The sequence below is a fragment of the Ranitomeya imitator genome, chromosome 5 (genome assembly GCF_032444005.1).
Source record: "Ranitomeya imitator isolate aRanImi1 chromosome 5, aRanImi1.pri, whole genome shotgun sequence".
Classification (NCBI taxonomy): Eukaryota; Metazoa; Chordata; class Amphibia; order Anura; family Dendrobatidae; genus Ranitomeya; species Ranitomeya imitator.
In genome coordinates this window covers 472,084,292-472,101,670 of record NC_091286.1, presented here as the reverse complement: position 1 = coordinate 472,101,670, position 17,379 = coordinate 472,084,292, and the positions used below count along the sequence as shown (strand labels likewise).

The window sequence follows — 17,379 nt, the reverse complement described above, 5'->3', positions numbered from 1 at the left end:
GTGTCGCCTCTCCATATCCTCTCCTGCGACGTGGGATGCCACTGCCTGGGCTGATTCTAGAGGCGACGGGCCCCTAAGGGCACCAATCTCCTCCCTCCCTTTACAGACGAGCACATGGAGTGTCACCTCCACATATCCTCTTCTGCAGCCAGACCTATTGCCGGACATTTTGCCCTACCCACCAGGTTATACCCTCGAATGCTCAGAGGCACTCTCCATCGTGGCGTCCGTGCAGCCCCCACTGCATCACCACTGAAAAAAGCAGATGATGGAAGGAGGCGGACGGTTCCTCTCCACCCCCCTTTTAAGGGGATGGTGGATGGAGGCTCCCCCAACCCTGCACCGTCCTAACTACCCCGGGCACAGCTCTGTCCTGCGGCATCTGCCATTCCCTTCATATTGGGGCAAGTGCCACCCGGAAGGGTTCATTTTCCGGCAGTCATAGGAGGGCTCCATAGTGGCAGGGACTCCACAGGGCTCCGCGGCATCTTTCCTGGTGGTCCGTGGGTGGGCACCGGCCGAAGCCATAAATTTAGTCCCCAGCTTCGGCCTAGTGCGGGCTGCATCCGGATAGGCCCCACCCACCGGTCGCATCACTCTTGCGGCTCCGCCTCCAGACCTGGCGCTTCTTGCTCCTTGCGAGACCACCTCCCAGCTCTCGGCAGCCATTTTTCCCCACTGCACAGCAGCTCTGGCCGCCTTCTGCACGTGTCTCTCCTGGATGCCGGTCTTCCCCTACTCAGCGCCATCATCATCAGATTGCAGGACCTGGGTAAGGAGACTGCACTGGGTGCTTCCCTGCAGCTTTACCTCACATCGCTTCCACTAGCAGTGTTTTTTACTTATATTGGGGTACATCATGTGGCAGTCAAGGGCTAAAAAGGCTACAAAGGTACATACCACCTTTTTCACTCTGTGTACCACCTACCAGGCTCCTCTCCCTCAGCCTCAAAGCTCCCCTCTCTGCTCAGCCTCTGATACCCAATGTGCCAGGAGCCATCCGCCACTACCGACCCCAGTGTATCTAGCCCCTCCCCCCTGAGTGGGCCGTGTCACTGTCACAATCCATCCTCTGGGGAGCAGGGCAATCGTCTACCTGGGTTTAGAGACCCCTCCCTTACAGGGGAATTATCGGCCAGCAGGGGCTGCTGTCACCTGAAGGAGGTACGGACATCCAAAAAACAGATCCGCACTACCTCTCCTGAGCATTCACCACGCCATTCAGCCTCCACTTCTCGCTCACCCTCTCCAGGGGTTCACAGAGATCATGACTCTAAGTATGAGTCTGAGGCATCCTTGGACCAGGATTCTCCAGAGTTTCAATCGACTGGATTCCCTCATTGAAGCTGTCAATCACGCGCTAAAGGTTGATGACACTAATTCGGCTCCGGATCATGTGGTATCTTTTAAAAGAGCCATGCGATCCCATAGGGTGTTCGCCTCTCATCCGGATTTTTTAGATATAGTCCTGCGACACAGGGAGCGACCGGATAAGCGCTTTACGGGAATAAAGGCCCTGGAAACGAAGTATCCCTTTTCCGCAGATCTTGTCAAAGATTGGACGGAACCCCCACTAGTAGATCCTCCGGTATCGCGTTTGGCTACCAAAATGCTTTTTTCCATACCTGATGTGGCCTCGATTAAAAATCCCACAGAACGCCAAATAGATTCCCTGGCTCGCTCAGTATATGAAGCCTCAGGTTCCTCTCTATCCCCTTCCTTTGCTGCGGCATGGGTCGCAAAAGCAATGGTTTTCTGGGCAGATGCCCTTGCAAAATCCATTCAGGACCAGGCTCTTCCATCTGAGGCGGCGGATCTCGCCAAACAAATTGCTATGGCTGGAGACTGTGATGTATTCGTCTTTAGATGCAGCAAACTGTGCTGCAATTGCTGCCTCAAACGCCGTCACCATAAGGAGAGCACTATGGCTTCGAGAGTGGCATGCAGATTCCTCTTCTAAAAAGTCTTTGATTTCTCTGCCTTTTTTAGAGCAGACATCTGTTTGGAGAAAAATTAGACCAGCTTATTTCCGATGCTACAGGAGGGAAAAGCAAATTCCTCCTGCACACAGGCCTAAAACTGCTTTTCAGCGTCAGCAACATTTTCGCGTTTGGCCCTTTCACAGTAGCCCATTTTGGTCCACCTCCACAGCCTCGTCCAGATCAGAATGATCTCCTACAGAGGGAGACCCTCGGCCCTCATACAGGCCGAATCAGTCCTGGCGAGGTAAGCCTAGGCAACCCAGAACCAGGGGATCCAGGCCTTCCAGATTTACTTCACAATGACTCGGAGTTTTCCGGTCGACACCACCAAAGTAGGCGGACGCCTGCTTCTCTTTTCAACATGTCTGGCTTTCCGTCATCCACGACGAATGGGTCAGAGACCTGGTGTCTTCTGGTTACAAAATAGAATTCTCCGCCTTCCCTCCGGCACGGTTTTTCCTCTCTCATCTCCCACGTTTAGGAGCTCAGTCTGGCGCACTTCACCGCGCCATCGAATCTCTCCGCCGAAACGGGGTCATTGTTCCGGTTCCAGAACACGAGAGATTCAGAGGTTTTTACTCACACCTCTTCGTCGTTCCAAAAAAGGACGGGACGGCCAACTGCATCTCCGCCCCTTACAACAGGCTCTGCTGGACAGTTGGGACAGGAGTCCCTTATCCCTCAATCGGCCATGTCCTCTGTCCCCGTGGATCAGGCAAGCGCTCAAATGGTGGACTTTGGAATCATCTTTCAGCCAGGGGAGATCTTTTCTCCCAATTCACTGGCTGGTGGTGACTACCGACGCCAGTCTCCTCGGTTAGGGAGCAGTATTTCGCCACCACACTGCCCAGGGGCGTTGGACGATTTGAGAGTCAAGACTTCCGATTAAACATTTTGGAGATTCGAGCGATCAGATTTGCCCTGAGACGTTTCCACTTCCACCTCGCAGGTCACCCAATTCGACTTCAATCAGACAATGTCACAGCTGTGGCGTACATAAACCATCAGGGGGGTACCTGCAGCAAGGCGGTGATGTGGGAGGTCTCCCACATTCTCCGTTGGGCCGAGAACAACCGCTCCACCATTTCTGCAGTGCACATTCAAGGTGTCGAGGAATGGGCGGCAGATTTTCTCAGCCGTCAGGGTCTTGCCTCGAGGGAGTGGGAACTCCATCCGGAGGTCTTCCAGCAGATTTGCCTTAGCTGGGGGACTCCGGATGTGGATCTGATGGCGTCCTGACTGAATGCAAAAGTTCCCAATTTCATAGCACTTTCTTGGGATCCCCAGGCCATCGGGGTGGACACACTGATATCCTCATGGCATCGGTTCCACTTCACGTACGTGTTTCCTCCGCTTCCTTTACTGCCGAAGGTAATCCGAAAAATCAAGATGGAGGGGTCCTTTGATCTTGGTCACCTCAGATTGGCCACGTCGTGCATGGTACGCGGAGTTCGTTCAACTCGTATCCGACGTTCCCTAGCGGCTACCAGATCGCCCAGATCTGCTTTGCCAAGGGCCGATCTACCACCAGAGCTCAGGGGCCCTACGTTTAACGGCTTGGCTGTTTAAACCTGGATCCTAACTCAAGCTGGTTTCTCCCAGCAAGTCATTGTCACCATGATGAGCGCTTGCATCTATCACCGCACCTGGAAAGCCTTCTTCTCATGGTGCAGGCTCCGTGGACGACGTCCTCTCGTTTTTTGTTTTTTTCAATTCCCTCCATTCTGGAATTTCTCCAGTCCGGCTTGGATTCCGGTCTGGCGCTCAGTTCCCTCAAGGGTCAGATCTCTGCATTATTCGTGTTGTTCCAACGTAAGATTGCTGCTAACTTGCAAGTCAGGACTTTGTTCAGGGTGTCTCTCACGTAGTACCCCCCTATAGAATGCCGTTAGAGACCTGGGATCTCAATTTGGTCCTGAGTGTTCTTCAGGAGTCTCCTTTTGAACCTCTGCAAGATGTCTCGCTGATTGTTCTCTCCTGGATGGTCGCTTTCCTTGTGGCAGTAACCTCTATCAGGTGAGTCTGAGATGGCCGTCCTGTCCTGCCGGGCGCCCTTCCTTTGCTTCCACCAGGACAAAGTGGTCCTACGTCCATCTCCGTCTTTTCTTCCCAAGGTGGTTTCATCCTTCCACCTTAATGAAGATATCGTTCTTCCCTCCTTCTGCCCACAGCTAAGACATTGGATTGAAAAGGCCCTTTACACCTTGGACGTGGTAAGGGCTCTCAGGAGGTACATTTCTAGGACTGCCCCATTCCGCAAATCGGACTCCCTCTTTGTGCTCCCTGAGGGTCACAGAAAGGGTTTAGCCACTTCTAAAGCCACGATAGCCAGATGGATCCGATCAGCTATTCAAGAATCTTATCGGGTAAGGGGCAGACCTATCCCGGCGGGGATTAGAGCACACTCAACTCGGTCGGTAGGTGCTTCCTGGGCCATTCGGCACCAGGCGTCAGCAGAGCAGGTTTGCAAGGCCGCAACATGGTCCAGCCTGCATACTTTCACAAAGCACTACAACGTCCCCACTCAATCTTCTGCGGATGCGGCCCTCGGCAGACGTATTATGCAAGCGGCCGTTGCGCATTTATAGTCACTTAATACACGGATTTATTTGGTTATATTGTTCCCCACCCAGGGACTGCTTTGGGACGTCCCGTGGTTCTGTGTCCCCCAATGTGGCAAAGGAGAAATAGGGATTTTTTTGTACTCACCATAAAATCATTTTTCTCCGAGCCGCTCATTGGGGGACACAGCACCCACCCTGTTAGCCTTATGGCTCGTTCCTTTTTTGACTTACTCTGACATGTTATACTCTAATATTATGTTATATGTTGTTAATGATCTCCTACTGCTTTTACACTGAACTGGGTCTCTGGAAGCCAGCATTAGGGTGTATACTGTAGGGGAGGAGCTAACTTTTTTTGTCTCAACTTAGTGTCAGCCTCCTAGTGAGAGCAGCATAACACCCATGGTTCTGTGTCCCCCAATGAGTGGCTCGGAGAAAAGGGTTTTTTGTGTACTCACCGAAAAAATCCTTATTTTATGCTTTGCACACAGTTGGTCAAAACATACTGTGCAGGCGCTAGAGGCCAATTCAATGCGCACACGCAGAAATTGTACGGGATCTGTGCTATTCACAGATCTCGTTACGTCCAGCATGCCGAGGAGCTGGGGGAGAGACGGCGAATAGGCCCCGCCCATCAGAACGGGGTTATTTACATAGGACGAAGGAGAGATTACAAAGGTATTTTCCAGTTCACCACCTGACAGCACCATGGAGGACGTCCTTCTTATACACAGTGGGACAGGAAACACGAGAGTTTAAAAGGACCCTCCCCCTTCCACCCTTCAGTGTTTTTCCTGTCCCACTGTGGATAGGAACGACGAGAGATCGTGTCCCTACAGAGCGTGCGGATCGGGGGGGCTCAGCCTCTTCCTTCCCATGGCCGAAACTCTGTATCGCCGACACCCAATTTATTGGGTCCCTCAGCGACGCCGGTTTAGCGCTGCTCCTGGCTAAAAAGGTCGCTTCCCCCTGGTGGGGGCTCTCGACCTCTGATGGCTACCCCAAGCGTACCTGCGTGGATCTCTGCAGGGTGGTCCCTTGGCAGACAGTCCGGAGGAGGGGCAGGTACGGCAGAGCACTCCGGACTCCACGTGTTCAGGCCGGAAGGAGTCGGCGGTAAGCGCGCGTTGGACTTCCGGTTTACCGCTGCCGCGTCACTTCCGGGTTGTGGCGGCAGCAGGGGGGCGGCTTTCCTCATCGCTCCTGCAGGAGTGCCGGGACACAAGCAAAGGATAAAAGGTAAGTGAGATAGCGCTAGGCACCGCAGCCAAAATGGATTCAGGCTCCAGACCAGCGGTCAGCATAGAGGCTACGGGGAAGCAGGATTCCATTGCACATGTGAGTCCTCATTTAAAGGTGCACTTTGTATAGTCCTATTAAAGGTACTAGTGGTGGTCCCTTTATATATTCCAGGGGCGTCCTTCATCTGGGGATAAGAAGACTGGTAAAACCAGGAGATGCCCTATATGTGCCTCAAAACTTAATGCCTTATGTCAGAAGCCTCTGTGCGAGCCCTGCACCGCCCGCATTGTAGGAGAGGAACAGGCCTCTCTAATAACGAGCATGAGAGCGATGGCTAGAGAAGAAGTGCAGGCTTCTATATCTAACCTATCTACCACCCAGCAGTTCCAGCCTGAGGTCCAGGATCTCCGCAGGTCTAGGAAGAGACAGAGTCAGATTCATCTTCTGACAACAGTCAATCAGAATCTGACATAGAGGAAGAGGAAGAAGTGTGTAGAGATTCCCCTCAGAAGGGGAAAATGTATCTTTTCTCTTCCAATGATATTGACGAACTACTGGGAGCGGTCAGACAGGCTATGCAGGTTGAGGAACCTTCGACCTCTCTTTCCGTGCAGGACGAGATGTTCGGGGGACTTCGGTCACAGACTTCAAAAGTCTTTCCAGTTAATGCACACATTCGGTAAGTCCGAGTTCAGCCTCGGCTTTGCTCAGAATTTGCAGTTTTTGACCCCTCCTTCACCTCTTCCCGCAGTTCAATGATTTTGGAAGAGTGGGAGGAGGCAGAGAAGAGGATATCAATACCGAGAGACTTTAGGCTCCGTCTTCCCTTTGACCATGAAGAGGTCAAAGACTGGGAGGATGTACCGAAGATTGACATCCCATTAGCGAAAGTGTCTAAGAGAACTGCCATACCATTTGAGGACTCCTCAAACTTAAAGGAGCCCATGGACAGAAAGGCAGATGGCCTCCTTAAAAAAGCTTGGGAAAGTTCGGCCGCGGTGATCCGCACAAATATTGCGGCGACATCCGTGGCGAGAGCTATGCATCTGTGGGTTGATGATTTAAAGGATCAATTGTCAGCCAAAACTTCTAGGGAGTCTATCATTAGTGCTATTCCCTTACTTAAACTAGCCACAGGGTTTCTTGCAGATGCTACGGCAGAATCTGTCAGGTTCACAGCCAGAGGGCAATCGCTATCTAATGCAGCCCGTAGGGCCATTTGGTTAAAAAGCTGGTCGGGGGATGTTCCCTCTAAGAACAAACTATGTTCCATTCCCTTTTCGGGTGGCCGGGTTTTTGGCCCTGTATTGGATGACATTCTGGAAAAAGCTTCTGATGAAAAGAAGGGGTTTCCAGAAGAGAAAAAGAAAAAATTCCAGCCCTTTCGTAGACCCTATTACAGTCAGAGATCAGACTATAGGGGTAAGGGTAAACAAGGGAGATGGAGTTACCAGAAAGGGGGGGATAATAGGAACCGAAATAGAGATCCAGGTCCCTCAAATCCTAGAGCTGAGTTCCGGAGAAAGTGACGCCACCAGAATAGGGGGTCGGTTGTTGAATTACCTGAGGGAATGGGAAAAAATTACCTCAAATCCGTGGGTCCTTCAGGTTATATCTCGGGGCTACAGGATAGAGTTCGTATCTCGTCCCCCAGAAAGATTTTTCATCTCCAACGCCCGTCTCTCTTCAGTCTCCCCAATGTGGTCAGACATTCAGGATCTCCGGATGGAGGCAATAACTCCCGTACCTCCTCACCAAAGGGGAACAGGTCACTACTCGGGTCTTTTCTCTATAACAAAACCATCAGGAGAATCCCGAACTATCATAAACCTCAAACCACTAAACAAATGGCTATCGTACAAAAGATTCAAGATGGAGTCCATTCGATCCACAATTCCCCTATTAGGGAAGGACGTGGTAATGTGTACTTTGGATCTAAAAAGTGCATACTATCACGTTCCAATTTCCTTGCAACATCAAAAATACCTAAGATTTGCGATAGAGAAAGACGGTTCAGTCTTACACTATCAGTTCCGTTGCCTTCCGTTTGGTCTAGCATCAGCTCCAAGAGTTTTTACAAAGCTCATAATAGAGATCGTATCTTTTTTAAGGAAACAAGATATCTTTATAATACCATATCTAGACAATTTCCTGTTAGTGGCAGACTCAGTATCCCAACTCAACATCGATTCTCAGTTAGTGATCTCCACACTGCAGAAACTAGGTTGGGTGGTAACCTGGGAGAAATCACACTTAACCCCAAAATCAAGACGTCAGTTTCTGGGGATAATTCTAGACTCAGACATCAGGAAGTCTTTTCTTCCGGACAGAAGGCGGTCAGATTTGGTGAAGAAGATTCGACAGTTTGCAAGAGCTCGGGTGACAATACGAGATGCAATGAAGATCCTAGGCCTGATGACAGCCTGTATCCCATGTGTCAGCTGGAGCCAATTCCATTCTCGTCAATTGCAGAGAGCGGTTCTAACAACATGGGACAGAAGACAGTCTACGTTGGACAGACAGTTTGTCCTATCCTATCGAGTCAGGGAATCCCTGCGATGGTGGATGGTGTCAGAGAACCTTCAGGTGGGGGTCCCATGGATCCAGACCCCAGCAGTCACGGTAACCACGGACGCAAGTCAACAAGGTTGGGGCGGCCAGGTACTCGGAAGATGTTACCAGGGACAGTGGAATTCGGAAGAGAGCAACAATTCCTCAAACCACAGAGAGCTACAGGCGGTTTGGAAGGTTCTGTGTGCAGCCCGGTCCCTGTTAAGAAACAAACATCTGAAGATCTTATCGGACAACACGACGGCGGTAGCTTTTCTTCGCCATCAAGGGGGCCCGAGACATCCGAAATTACAACGTCTGGCGGATCAGATCTTCGAATGGGCAGAAAGTTCGGTGCTTTCAATTTCAGCAGTCCACTTAGAAGGCTCAAAGAACCAGGTTGCGGATTTTCTAAGCAGAGAAAAACTATCGCCCATAGAGTGGGAATTGAACAGCGGAATTTTCGATACCCTGTGTCAGCGCTGGGGAACCCCGTCCGTGGATCTTTTTGCGACCAGAAGAAATACAAAAATAAAGACCTTCTTCTCCCTAAATCCCCAAGAAAATCCAGCAGCGGTGGATGCCCTTTCTCAGTCGTGGAGCTCGGGTCTGCTATATGCCTTTCCCCCTCTCGCATTAGTACCAAGAGTACTCAGGAAAATTTGCAAGGACAGAGCTCGAGTGATCCTGGTGGTCCCCTTCTGGGCCGGAAGGAGCTGGTTTCCTCTTCTGAAGAAGCTGGCAGTGGACAGTCCTTACCATCTTCCAGTCAGGGGGGACTTGCTTTCTCAGGGTCCGATCCTCCATCAGAACCCAGGAAAGTTGCGGTTAACAGCATGGATCCTGAGCGGCAGATCCTAAGGGCAAAAGGCCTTTCAGAAGGAGTAATTTCGATTCTACAAGCAAGTAGGAAACCGGTGACTTCAGCAATATACCTCAGAACATGGAGAAAATTCTGCAGTTTTTGTGGAGACACAACAATCGATGTTGATCACCCTAACATACCCAAGATTCTTGATTTCCTACAGCAGGGATTTAGGATCGGGCTCAAACCAAGTACCCTGAGGGTTCAAATTGCAGCCCTCAGTGTATTTTATGACTCTTCCCTTGCCGCCCACCCTTGGATCGCTCGTTTTTCTAGAGCAGTCTCAAGGCTGAAGCCTCCAATCAGAAAGTCTGTGCCCCCATGGGACCTAAATTTAGTCCTTAACGTTCTATGCAAAGAGCCCTTTGATATAAATAAGGATATAAATATCGCTAATCTGTCCCTAAAAGCAGTGTTTTTAGTAGCCATTACATCAGCCAAAAGATTGGGGGAGCTTCAGGCCCTTTCCATCAAAAACCCTTATCTACAAATATTTGATGATAGGTTGGTTTTGAGGCTTGACCCAGGATTTCTCCCCAAGGTAGCCTCTATATCAAATATTAACCAAGAGGTCGTTCTTCCGTCTTTTTGCCAATCTCCTAAAAATCAAAAAGAAGCCTTTTTCCATAACTTAGATGTTAGGGAGACGGTGCTGAAATACTTGGACATGACTAGGGCCTGGAGACAGGATAGTAATCTCTTTGTCCTGTATGGGGGTCCTAATAAGGGAAAGAAGGCATCAAAATCCACTATTGCCAGGTGGATTAGATCCACTATTACCACGGCCTATCAGTTACAGGGAAAAGATCCTCCAGGTAGCCTTAAAGCTCATTCATCCAGGGCTATGGCCACGTCTTGGGCCGAAAAAGGTGGGGCCTCAGTAGATCAGATTTGTAATGCAGCATCCTGGTCTAACATTAGCACTTTTTCAAAACACTACAAATTAGACGTAGTTTCTTCTCAGCTAGCTTTTGGCAGGAAAGTGCTTCAAGCGGTAGTCCCACCCTAGAACTAGGAAGTTTCCTTTGGTACTTCTCCATGGTGCTGTCAGGTGGTGAACTGGAAAACGGTAATTAACCTTACCGATAATTGTATTTCCAGGAATCCATCCTGACAGCACGGATAGTTCCCTCCCTAATGTAAACATGTATCATACTTATGTGAAGTAACATTGATGTTGATCTTGTTATGTTCAAAATAAATTTTTCTGTTTGCATCCATCCAGATGTGTTACTTTGGAAAACCACTGAAGGGTGGAAGGGGGAGGGTCCTTTTAAACTCTCGTGTTTCCTGTCCCACTGTGTATAAGAAGGACGTCCTCCATGGTGCTGTCAGGATGGATTCCTGGAAATACAATTATCGGTAAGATTAATTACCGTTTTCTCAGCAAAGGTGGGGAATCAGGGGGTATGAAAGGTTTGTGGTAATGCAGAGCTCACGCTAAATTGAACGATATATTTATCTCCTATCAAAAAAATGGGGTGACAGATTCCCTTTAAGCAGTGTTTCTCAACTCCAGTCCTCAAGACCCCACAACAGGTCATGTTTTCAGGATTTCCTTAGTATTGCATAGGTGATAATTTCATCACCTGCTCAAGCATTAATTCCATCGCCTATGCAATACTTAGGAAATGCTGAAAACCTGATCTGTTGTGCGGTCTTGAGGACTGGAGTTGAGAAACCTATTTAAGGTAACTGAAGAAGCTTTACCTAAAGCTGTAAGTGTGTCTGTTTTTGATGCTTTATGATGCTGTGGATACTGGAACAAGTATTCTACAGCTGCTTCTACCACTGGTGCAGAGTACGATGGCTGTGATGTTAAGTTGACGTAGATTCCTGGCCCTTGAGGGGTTTTCTACTTTTTAGAAAAGTGGTTTCTAACCTGTAAAATAACAAGATCTGATGGCTTCTGCCAGTGCGTCCATCTTTATTTTGGCTACAGTAGTGACTATACTTGCATCACTGCTTGAGTCTACTGAATTGAGCTGCAGTTGCCTACATCTTAGGCTACTTTCACACTAGCGTTGTACGACGCACCAACGCATGCTGTGAAAGCGCAGCACAACGGGGGCAGCGGATGCAGTTTTACAGCGCATCCGCTGCCCCATTGTGAGCTCCGGGGAGGAGGGGGCGGAGTTCCGGCCGCGCATGCGCGGTCGGAATTGGCGGACACAACGCACCAAAAAAAGTTACATGCAACGTTTTTTAGTGCTGACGGTCCGCCACAACACGACGTGTGGCAATGTGTCGCTAATACAAGCCTATGGAGAAAAAAACGCATCATGCAGACAAATTTGCAGGATGCGTTTTTTCTGCAAAACGACGCATTGCGATGTGCGTCGTACGATGCTAGTGTGAAAGTAGCCTTACCTGGTTTTATTTTACATGCCAAAATACGTTTGGGGACCACTTTTCTAAAAGTGGGAAATCCCCTTTTAATAGAAGTACAAAACACATGAGCTTGTCTTTCACAAATGTTGTTTTGGTTGTAGGTTGCGGTTAGTCTGGGAACCCCCATCATGAAGGCTGACTGGATATTAAAGGCATGGGAAAAAAGGAATGAGTTGTAAGTATTGACTTCTAGTGAACTGTTCTGTATCCTTGTAGTTAAATACATGAAAATGTGGAATTCCAAATGCTAATGAAATGACTTCGTTCATTAATATTTATTAGGAGCCTAACTCTTTCTTACCGAAGTCCGATCTCTCATTCTGAGCCTGGTCAGATTTATCAAATCTGACTGTTCACTTTGTATTGTAATAACTCTACAATGCTTGTACATATTCCAGTGACTAATTTTTTTACACATTGTACTTTTAGTTGTAAATTTAGCTTGTTTATGATGTGTTCTTAATGCTCTTAAACAGTCATTGTGCACAAAATACTGAATCACTTACCATATGTGTATTATACTTTGGCACCATTGTTTTTAAACTTCTTTTTTTTCTTTTTTTTTTTTTCTGTCATTTTTCTGGTTAATTGCGTAATACTATCATAGAATGTAAGAGTTGTAAGGGACCTCCAGGGTCATAATGTCTAACCCCTTGCTCCATGCAAGGATTCACTAAAATATCTGACAGATGTCTGTATAGCTTCTGTTTTGAAGACTTCCATTGAAGGAGAACTCGCCACCTATTGTGGCAGCCTGTTCCACTCATCGATCATCCTCACTGTCAGTTTTTTTTATAATATCTAAGCTGTATCTTCTCCCTTTCAATTTCATTCCATTGCTTATCGTGTTTCTATGTGCAAATGAGAATGGTGATCCATCTACACTGTGACGTCCCTTCAGATACTTGTAGATGGCTCTTATGTCTCCTCTTGGCTTTCTTTTTTTGCAAGCAAAACATTCAGAGATCATTTAACTGTTTCACGTAGGACATAGTTTGCAGTCCGCTAGCCAGCCTGGTATCTTTGTGTGTGTCTGTTTTATAAAATGTGGTGCCCAGAACTGGACGCAGTATTCCAGATGCGGCCTGACCAAGGAGGAGTAAAAGGGGATAATTATTTCATGTGATCTAGACTATACTTCTCTTAATACATCCTACAACTGTTTGCCTTTTTTGCTGCTACATCACACTGTTGACTCATGTGCAGTCTGCGATCGATTAGTATACCCAAGTCTTTTTCACAAGTGTTGTTGCTTAGTTCTATTTCTCCCATTCTGTAGATGTAATTTTAGTTTTCCTTGCCCATATGTAGGATCTTGCATTTCCTCTTAGAATGGCATTCTATTAGTCGCTGCCCATTGTTCAAATTTATCTAGATCCTTCTGAATTCTTTTTCTCTAGTGTCCGCTATCCCTCCTAGCTTTGCATTGTCTGCAAATTTGATTAGTTTATTTTCAGTTCCCTTCTCTAGATCTTTTATAAAAATGTTGAACAACACTGGGGCCAAGACAGTCTTGTGGTACCCCACTTGAAACACACTTCCAATTGGATGTGCAACCATTTTTTGCTACTCAGTGTAATGCAGGTATCATTCAGAACTGGTTCAGTGATCTTACTCAGACAGGAGGCCTGTCAGATAAAGATGGACGGATCCCTGGATGTTCGGGTCTGACTGATTAGGCCGATCAGTTAAAATTTGGTTACCAGGACCGTACCCAGAACCCATTCACTTTAATTGGGGGCCTAAACATCCAGTGTTTGCTATGCTGTCATGTGCTGTCACAGCACGACAAACACTACTTCTGCTCAGCTGTAAAATCATTACCGCCGGTCAGACTGCCGTGGTTACCACGCTGTGAAAGGACAGCAGGAGACTGCAGCCGTGATTGGAGGTATAAAGTTTACCTTCAGTTTTTAGCGTCAGATGATGGGACGCCTGCTGCCGCTAATAAGAGTAGGTGGCGGCTGAATAAAGTATTCTTCAGCTGGTGCCTGCGCTTTAAATAAATAATGGGAAAAAAACCCCAGTATTTTTGTTAACCAGTCGGGCAAAAACAGCTGGGGGCTGCAACTCTCAGCTGACAGCTTCAGCAAGGCTGGTTATCAAGAGTAGAGGGGTCCCCACCCTGTTTTAATTACTTAAATTTAAAAAAACTGCAAAAGGTCCCCCCCCTTCCCGAGACACACACTTTTGACAACCAGCCTTGCTAAAGCAGACAGCGGGGGGGTGGTATTCTCAGGCTTGTAAAGGGCCATTAACTAACACACTTTGTCCATAAGTATTCAATATGCCCATAAATCGTGGGCTGCACTTCATAAATGAGTATACACATTAATGAAAAACACCGGAATTGCACTTTGTCTTTTCTTATTAATTTGTTTATTTTAATCGGGATATTTCTTAAATAGATTGGATTCTGACCAGCATTAGCACCTTAATAATTCTTATTTGGGCACAGGCACTTTAGAGATTATTGGATAATTTTTGTGTAATTTACCTCCTTAACTTGGTGACACATGGTTTTCAGTGGAGACAAATAACACTGTATACTTAGCTGCTACTTATTGACTTTTTTTTACCTGTACCTCCTTATTCTAGCACCTTTTTCTGAAATTATTTTTTTTTTTAATGTAATAAATGTTATGTTTTTATAACTATAAAAATATTTGCTGGTCACTTTTCTCTTTTCGACTGTTCAGGGTATCAGGGGCAAAATTATTTTTGTGGTAAAGGGCCATGTATATTGCCCCTCCTCCCCATAACCAGCCTAAAAATAGCATCCTTCCAGAAAAGGCACATTTATTAGATGCTCCAGTTCTGGCGCTTTGCCAGGTTCTGAGCTGAGCTGTGATTGGTTGCTATGAGCAACAGTTTTGCTGTCGACAGTTGTGGTAACTGAGGCCTATTATTTTTATCATTTCTATGGTGTTATCGTTCTTCTGTAAAGCTGGAAATAACATAATTTATTACCATACCGACACAGACCACCCTCTGACACAGTGTGAAGTGTAACGTGGCACTACCGTGAGGTGCTCAAGTAGGTTACCAAAACCAATGTGCAGTAAAATAAAGAACTTGGCACTCAACCAAGTTGAGTGTCAAGTTCTTTATTTTACCACCCTCTGACACAGAGTGCAGGGGGAGCCCAGTATCACACAAGATACAGATACACGGCTCTGCAACAGGATGTGCCAAAGGATTCCAAGAAATCCCCTCATTCCATCTGATTTGCCTTTTGATTTTAAATGCCTCCAGTTTCCACTTCCACTTGCATTTGCAATGTCCATTAACAAGGCTCAGGGACAGTTCTTGAAAGTAGTAGGGATCGATTTGCAATCTCCATGCTTTTCTCATGGTCAATGTTACGTGGCCTGTTCAAGAGTTGGAACTGCCAATAATCTGTTCATATTTGCGCAGAAGGAAAAACCAAAAATGTTTAACAAGACTCTTGAATGAGTTGAAAATAAAATACTATCAATACTCAGGTAATCGTTTACTTAATTTGTGTTTGCAATTCTGTAGTGCTGAATATATGATGTGAAATTTTTATGTGCAATATAATCATTGTAATTTGTTATAAATAACAACAGTTAGTTACTATGGGCTCTTCAGCTAGTCTAATATATAAAGTGATGTGTATGTGTATCGAGCGACACCCACTCCACATAGCAACGCCCACTTCGCATAGCAGGCAGAGGCCACATCTAGCTCCGTCGTGTCTAGAATGGAGTTGCTCCTGTGAGGCATGATGTCAATTGAAAGGGAGGAGCCTCATGGATAGAGATGTGAGGTGGAAAATGAGAGAAGGGAGGTGCTGCTGCAGTATGAGGCTGTATAGAGAGGAGTGAGGCGCTGCAGGTGGAGGCTTATACAGGCCACATTCACACGTTCAGTGTTTGGTCAATACTTTACCTCAGTATTTAGAAGCCAAAACCACAAGTGGGAGAAAAATACAGAAGTGGTGACGTGTTTCCAATAAACTTCTCCTCTGTTTGTTTTACTCCAAGTTTTAGCTTACAAATACTGAGGTAAAAATGCTGACCAAATAATGTGTGAACGTGGCATAATACAGGAGGAGATGACACGTGTATATATACAAGAGGAGATGACATACAGGTATATACTCTATACAGGGGAGATGACACGGGTATATACAGGAGCAGATGACCCATGTATAAAATGCTGACCAAATAATGTGTGAACGAGGTATAATACAGGAGGAGATGACACGTGTGTGTGTGTATGTGTGTATATATATATGTATGTGTATATATATATATATATATATATATATATATATATATATATATATATATATATATATATATATATATATATATATATATATATATATATATATATATATATATATAATATATATATATATATAGAGAGAGAGATATGACATACAGGTATACACTATATACAGGAGGAGATGACTTACAGGTACATAGTATATACAGGGGAGATGACACACAGGTAAACACTGTGTGCAGAATTATTAGGCAAGTTGTATTTTGAAGGATTATTTTTTATTGATCAACAACTATGTTCTCAATCAACCCAAAAGACTATCAAAGCTTAATATTTTTGGAAGTTGGAGTGTTTTTTTTTTTTTTTTTTTAGATTTGGCTATCTGAGGAGGATATCTGTTTGTGCAGGTAACTATTACTGTGCAGAATTATTAGGCAACTTAATAAAAACCAAATATATTCCCATCTCACTTGTTTATTTTCACCTGGTAAACCAATATCACTGCACAAAATTTAGAAATAAACATTTGACATGCAAAAACAAAACCCCAAAAAAATTAGTGGCCAATATAGTCACCTTTCTTTATGATGACACTCAACAGTCTTCCATCCATAGTCTGTCAGTTGCTTGATCTGTTTACGATCAACATTGCGTGCAGCAGCCACCACAGCCTCCCAAACACTGTTCCGAGAGGTGGACTGTTTTCCCTCCCTGTAGATCTCACATTTCATGAGGGACCACAGGTTCTCTATGGGGTTCAGATCAGGTGAACAAGGGGGCCATGTCATTATTTATTCTTCTTTGTGACCTTTACTGGCCAGCCACGCTGTGGAATAGTTGAAGGCATGTGATGGAGCATTGTCCTGCATGAAAATCATGTTTTTCTTGAATGATACCGACTTCTTCCTGTACCACTGCTTGAAGTTGTCTTCCAAAAACTGGCAGTAGGTCTGGGAGTTGAGGTTCACTCCATCCTCAACCCGAAAAGGTCCCACAAGTTCATCTTTGATACCAGCCCATACCAGTATCCCACCTTCACCTTGATGGCAGCTGAGTCGGAGTGGAGCTCTCTGCCCTTTACTGATCCAGCCTCTCGCCCATCCATCTGGCCCATCAAGAGTCACTCTCATTTCATCAGTCCATAAAACCTTTGAAAAGTCAGTCTTAAGATATTTCTTGGCCCAGTCTTAACGTTTTATCTTATGTTTCTTGTTCAAAGGTGGTCGTTTTTCAGCCTTCCTTTCCTTGGCCATGTCCCTGAGTATCGCCCACCTTATGCTTTTTGATACTCCAGTAACGTTGCAGCTCTGAAATATGGCAAAACTGGTGGCAAATGACATCTTGGCAGCTTCACACTTGATTTTCTTCAATTCATGGGCAGTTATTTTGCGCCATTTTTGCCCAACACGTTTCTTGTGACCCTGTTGGCTATTTGCTATGAATCGCTTGATTGTTTGGTGATCACGCTTCAAAAGTTTGGCAATGTCAACACTGCTGCATCCCTCTGCAAGACATCTCACAATTTTGGACT

The 17,379-nt window shown here is 46.3% G+C and overlaps 1 protein-coding gene across 6 annotated transcripts in view; it reads left to right on the top strand.

The window, feature by feature from the left end:
• Positions 1-17,379, top strand: part of ECT2 (epithelial cell transforming 2) — a 136,633-nt gene that overhangs the window by 47,919 nt on the left and 71,335 nt on the right. For all 6 annotated transcript variants that reach the window (XM_069727307.1, XM_069727305.1, XM_069727306.1 and 3 more), the window contains one exon: positions 11,696-11,769. In XM_069727307.1, coding sequence (XP_069583408.1) covers positions 11,696-11,769 — 74 coding nt within the window. The remainder of the gene's footprint in view (positions 1-11,695; positions 11,770-17,379) is intronic.